At 56.0% G+C, this 6,745-nt stretch overlaps 1 protein-coding gene across 1 annotated transcript; it reads left to right on the top strand.

Annotated features, from left to right (window-relative positions):
- Positions 1-1,772: 1,772 nt before the first annotated feature.
- LOC126576549 (uncharacterized) lies at positions 1,773-5,783 on the top strand. Its single transcript, XM_050237860.1, has one exon. The coding sequence runs from the start codon at positions 1,773-1,775 to the stop codon at positions 5,781-5,783; it is 4,011 nt and encodes a 1,336-aa protein (XP_050093817.1).
- The last annotated feature ends 962 nt before the right edge of the window (positions 5,784-6,745 follow it).

Below are 6,745 nucleotides of genomic sequence, written 5' to 3' on the forward strand. Positions count from 1 at the left end.
TAACACCAGCACCAGCAGCAGCTCCAGCGCCTGCGCCAGCGGCATCAGCAGCGACAGAGCCAGTGGCATCGCTAGCGGGACCGCCACCCGGAGCAGCGTCAACAACAGCAGCAGATCCAGCGCCATCAGCACCATCAACAGCAGCGGCAGCGTTAGCGACATGTCCAGTGCCATCGCCAGCTCCTGCGCGAACAGGACCAGAGCAAGCATCATCATCACATTCGGTACATCAAAATGTATCCGCAACCGATTGGATGGCTCGGTATGCCACACCACCTACAGAGACTTCCGAGGAGAAGAAAAAGCGACTACACCGGAAGCGGCAGGCAGAATATCGTCGACGCCGTGCCACCGCCACAGCCACTGTTGCGTCAGCGGGTGGTGCATCCAGTATGGAGGCAGCGGGGGTGCAAACTTGCCAAGAGGTAACACCAGCACCAACGACAGCAGCAGCACTATCAGTAGCATCACCGGCAACACCATCGGCTGCGCCAGCGCCAGCAGCAGCGGCAGAGCCAGTAACATCGACAGTGGAAGAGCCACCCGAAGCAGCGCCAGTATCAACGGCAGAACCAGCGCCATCAGCAGCATCAACGGCAGCACCAGCACCATCAGCAGCTTCAATGGCAGTGGCAGCTCCTGCGCGAACAGGACCAGAGCAAGCATCATCATCACATTCGGTACATCAAAATGTATCCGCAACCGATTGGATGGCTCGCTATGCCACACCACCCGAAGAGACGCCTGCTGAGAAAAGCAACCGTCTTAACCGGAAACGGCAGGCAGAATATCGTCGACGCCGTGCCACCGCCACAGCCACTGTTGCATCAGCGGATGCTGCATTCAGTGTGGAGGCAGCGGGGGTGCAACCTTGCCAAGTGGTAACACCAGCACCAGCGACAGCAGCAACACCATCAACAGCAACACCGGCAACACCATCGGCTACGCCAGCGCTAGCAGCAGCGGCAGAGCCAGTAACATCGCCAGCGGAAGCGCCACCCGAAGCAGCGCCAGCATCAACGGCAGAACCAGCGCCATCAGCAGCATCAACGGCAGCACCAGCACCATCAGCAGCATCAATGGCAGTGGCAGCTCCTGCGCGAACAGGACCAGAGCAAGCATCATCATCACATTTGGTACATCAAAATGTATCCGCAACCGATTGGATGGCTCGCTATGCCACACCACCCGAAGAGACGCCTGCTGAGAAAAGCAACCGTCTTAACCGGAAACGGCAGGCAGAATATCGTCGACGCCGTGCCACCGCCACAGCCACTGTTGCATCAGCGGGTGGTGCATCCAGTATGGAGGCAGCGGGGGTGCAACAATGCCAAGTGGTAACACCAGCACCAGCAGCAGCATCAGCACCATCAACGGCTGCACCAGCACCATCAGCAGCATCACCGGCATCGCCAGAGCCAGCACCACCAGCAGCAGCTCCAGTCTTACTGGATCACCCGATTCGACGGCGTTGGGAATCAATCCGGAGAAATCGAGTGCAGAGCCGTTACCGAGCAAGAACACTCAAGGCAGGACTTGGAGATCTCGAAAGCTACACCCATCCGGCAAGGCATGAGCTCAGTGCCCTGCAAGCGTGTGCTTATTGCGGCGCACAAAAGTGGGAAGGCGAGACGAGTACTATCTGCTGCAACGGAGGACAGGTTGAGCTGCCGCCTTTTGATGAGCCACCCAGCGAGCTTCGACAGCTGTTTCAAAATCGGCAATTTTTGCTCCGTGTACGTGCGTACAACAACGCTTTTGCGTTCACGTCGATGGGTGCATCGCTACGCGCGGATGATCCTGTGCGACAGGATGAAACGGTCGCCGGTGCAGGAGGTGTATACAGCTACCGTATACAGGGCGCCCTCTGCCATCGCATCGGTGGTCTTGGTCAGCATCCGGATCGCACTCCGATGTACGCGCAGCTGTATTTTTACGACGCTGACGATGAAATACAGCGCAACCGCATGGTGGACGCGCGAGTGGCATTCAGCGCCGGTCTTGATCGGAATGTTGTTGCTACACTCCAACGGATACTGGAGCAGCACAACCCACTTGCCGCAACGTTTCGCCATGCGTTCGAGCGCATGACCACCGAAGAGAACGTTGAGCTGCGAATCCACGGACGCATTCAAGGACTCGACCATCGCCGCTACAATCGACCCACCGCAGACGAAATTGGCGGCATTTTCGTCTGCACGGAACAGAACCAGTCCCGCGACATCGTGCTACAGAATCGAGCAACTCTGGGCCTGCATCGAGTGTTCGAATCGCATCAGCTGTTCGATGCGTTGCAGTATCCACTCCTGCATCCGCACGGCGAGACTGGGTGGACGTATGGGATTGCAAAACGGGACAGGCGTGACGGCCGTAATGCTCCCCGAATGCTGCAGCAGTACTGTGTCGACCAGTGCTGCAAGATCGAGGAGCAGCGGCTGAAGTTCCAGCGAGACCATCAAGCTCAGCTACGTGCTGACGCATACGCCGGACTGATGGATTTGGCGGGGCCAGGCGACGTGCAGCTTCAAGATCCACGACCACTTGCTCGAACTGGTACGCGTGTCATCCTCGCTCCTTCGTTCCCCGGTGGCGACCGGTACATGCGCGCCCAGTACCAAGACGCGATGGCCATCGTACGAGCGATCGGGAAGCCGGATCTGTTCATCACGATGACGTGTAATGCGAAGTGGGCAGAGATTACCCAGGCCTTGCTACCAGGACAGACAGCCGCGGATCGCCCGGATCTTACCGCACGCGTCTTCCGGTTGAAGCTGAAGTCGATGCTGGAGGACCTCTCAGCAGGAGTGCTTGGCCTGGAAGTTGCCCGTATTCACGTCATTGAGTACCAGAAACGTGGTCTGCCGCACGCACACTGTCTGCTCATCCTTGCCGATAGTGATAAGCCACGGTCGGCTGCAGACTACGATCGGCTGGTGTCTGCCGAAATTCCGGATCCGGCAAACGAACAGCTTCACGCCACCGTCAGCAAGTGCATGATGCACGGACCATGCGGTCAGGCGAATCCTTCATCTCCCTGCATGAAGGATGGAAGCTGCTCGAAAAGGTTTCCGAAGCAGTTTTGCGAAGAAACCCGGCAGACGCAGGATGGGTACCCCATGTACCGGCGGCGAAACGATGGTCGCACCGTAACGATCAAGAATGTAGCGCTTGATAATCGTTACGTGGTGCCGTACAACCCGTGGCTTAGCCACAAGTACGACAGCCACATCAACGTGGAGGTGTGTGCGACCGTCAGCAGCGTGAAGTACCTGTACAAGTACGTGTACAAAGGGCACGATCGGGTCGCCTTTTCGACGCACGAACCGGTCGACGAAATCCAGCGGTACGTCGATGCTCGGTACATTTCGGCATCGCAGGCTGTTTCAACGATCTTCGGCTTCGAGATGCAGGCCAAAACGGTGACCGTCGTCCAGTTACCGATACATCTCGAACACCAGCAGCGTGTGGTCTTCAGCGACAGGGAGACTGTAGAGGCCGTGCTTGAACGCAGCAACCACAGCATGCTGACTCGGTTCTTCCAGTTAGCTGCCAGTGACGCGTTCGCACGTACCCTCACGTACCAGGACGTTCCAGCGTACTATCGGTACATCAAACCGTCCCCGACGCAACGACAACCATGGCACGATGGTCCCGGAGCTCAGTGGATCCGGCGTATTCGGCAGAACGAAATCGTGGTTGGCCGCATGGTCTACTGCCCGATTTCGCACATGGAACGATACTGCCTCCGATTGCTGCTGTGCTATCGTCGAGGCCCAACATCGTACGAGGACCTACGGACTGTTGATGGTGTTCTGTGTGCCACCTACCAGCATGCTGCCACATTGGCTGGATTGCTGAACGACGAGTCCGAGTGGGAACGAACCCTTCAAGAAGCCGTTACGTTCCAGATGCCATCGCAGCTGCGCCATTTGTTTGCGCTGATCCTGTCGGAGGGTAAGCCAAGCAACCCGTTGCGGCTTTGGGAATCGTACGCTGACCACCTTTGCGAGGACTTCCATCGGCAGCATCGAGATCGTTATACGGTGGATGAGTCGGAGGAAAATCGTCTGCTGCGCGCTGCTGAGCACTTCTGGGCATTGAGGGCGATTGACCAGTATCTGCGAGGGACGACACCCCCGAAGACACTGGAAATGTTTCCCAATATGCCGCAGCTGGCACAGTTTGCGGACCTGCCATCCGAGATCCTGCAGTCTGATCGAGCGGTCGATGCGAACACCTTGCTGAGAGCAGAACGCTCTTACGACATCCACGCTCTAGACAGCATGTTGGTTAACGTGGATCGGCTAAATGCTGACCAGCGTGCTGTTTATGACCAGCTTACACAAGCGGTCGATCGATGGACTAGCTCGGAGCAAGCAGACGACCGTGCACCCGAGGAAGAAAGGTGTCAACTTTATTTCCTCGACGGACCCGGCGGCACGGGGAAATCGTTCCTGCTGGAAACCATCCTAGCCTACACCCGACGTCAATCCAAGATAGCCCTCGCCGTAGCCTCCAGTGGCATTGCTGCGCTGCTTCTCACCGGAGGGAAAACTGCGCACTCCACCTTCAAGCTGCCGCTCATACTGGACGAGAATTCAGTGTGCAACATTCCCGCACAGTCGCAGGTGGCGGAGCTCATGCGACAGGCCAGCCTCATCGTGTGGGATGAAGCCTCAATGAGTAGTCGTTTTGCGCTGGAAGCTGTGGACCGTACGCTGCAGGACATCGTCGGCGTACGTCGCCCATTCGGCGGAAAGGTGATGCTGCTGTGTGGCGACTTTCGGCAAATGCTGCCAATCGTGCCGAGAGGGACGGATGCCCAGGTAGTGCAGCAATCCATTCGACGGAGTCCACTGTGGCCCCTGTTTCGTGTGTTGCGGTTGCGGATCAACATGCGCGTTCAAACCGCTCCGAACGCACAGGACGCTGCAGCCCTGCAAGATTTTGCTGATTTCCTCCTAAGCATCGGAGAGGGCCGCCATCCGACGTTCGAGGGATTGGACGCTACGTACGCCAAGCTTCCCCGCGATATGGTGCTGCCCCGGACTGGCCACCAGGATCAGGACGTTCAATCGCTGATCAATCGCGTGTACCCTGGCGTCGGACAGCATTATCGGCAGGCACACTACTTCAAGGACCGCGCCATCCTGTCGCCGTTGAACGTGGACGTAACCGCTGTTAACAACAGTGTGTTAGAGCGGATACCAGAACGGGAAGTGGAGTATCGTTCCATCGACACCTTGGTGAACCCCGAGGAACAGGACACTCTACAGATGCCCACTGAGTATCTCAATGCCCAGAACATCAGCGGCATTCCTGTACATCGGCTACGGTTGAAGCAGTACACGCCAGTCCTTCTCCTCCGGAACCTGAACACCGAGCGTGGACTGTGCAATGGGACGCGCCTCCAGATCGTCGCTCTTCGGCCGCATTGCATTCATGCACGGATTCTGACGGGCAAGCGTCAGGGGGAAGATGTGCTGTTGCCCCGCATCTTCTGTGACAGCAACGATTCCAGCATGCCGTTCCAGATCCGTCGCAAGCAGTTTCCGGTGCAAGTATGCTTTGCAATGACGATCCACAAGGCCCAAGGTCAATCCCTCCATCACCTTGGACTGTACCTGCCTACCGAGGTGTTTGCACACGGCCACCTTTATGTTGCGCTATCGCGGGTGACGTCGCGACCCAACATCTCGGTGTTGATCTTGGACCCGAAACGCGAGGACGATGACGGTGTTGCTGCCAAGAACGTCGTTTACCCGGAAGTGGTCCGTGGGTGAGGTGCTGATCGAACTGGATTTCTGCGAAGCAACGTATGCTGGACTACCATCCTTGCCAGCGTGTTATGTCCATGCTTGGACAGGGAGATTGCCGCGGTGAAAACCACAAGGCAAAACATTCCAACCGGGGGAGTGTAGTCACATTTTGTGTCATTCTTGACTGAGTTGTGATTTTCACTCCAAGATAGGGCTAGAGCATTCGCCCAAACCGGGGTACAGCTCGAAAGAGCATTTCCTGCCTTCTGAAATTTGTCACGTTTCACAAGGGGCCGCCAGGAAAACGTACCGTGGTGGTTTTAGTGGGTAAGTCCTTAGAGTAGCAAGGATCAACCTCACACTGTTCTCCAAAGCTTCGGCCGCGGAGTTCGTCTGGTCGACAGATTTCCACCGGCGTGACAAACAAAAAAAAAAAAAAATGCCACACTAAAAGGAAACCCACTACACAGGATTTAAGGTATATTACGTTGCACTACCATCGGATCGATGCGATGAATAACGAAAGGTTATCTTCATCAGGAGACTTACGAGACGATCAACCATCATCATTGAGTTGCAGGCCCACAGGACCAAGAAGATGCCAAACGAAACAGCCCCTAGCATACTACGGGGAGTAGAAGACCGGCGCCAGAGAGCCACCGCGCGTTGGATAAAACCACCGACTAACGTGCACTTTTTCTATGAACCATTTCAGGCTAAATAAAATCCGAGGACGCCGAGGGAGGCATCAAAATCGAAATAACCGAACAACGAAATTCGAAGGATTCGAAAGCGCATGCGGACCAAGTGCGAGATTGAGGACCTGATCGCATATGTGACACAGCGCCGGATGAACGGCATCCGAATGAAAAACTCTACTTTTAAGATCTTAATTATAAACACCAAGCACCCCTGTACTATATATATACTTTATATACTTTACGCTGGAGAAAATGCCCGTCCTATTAATTTAAATATATCATTTG

Source organism: Anopheles aquasalis, chromosome 3 (genome assembly GCF_943734665.1).
Source record: "Anopheles aquasalis chromosome 3, idAnoAquaMG_Q_19, whole genome shotgun sequence".
Classification (NCBI taxonomy): Eukaryota; Metazoa; Arthropoda; class Insecta; order Diptera; family Culicidae; genus Anopheles; species Anopheles aquasalis.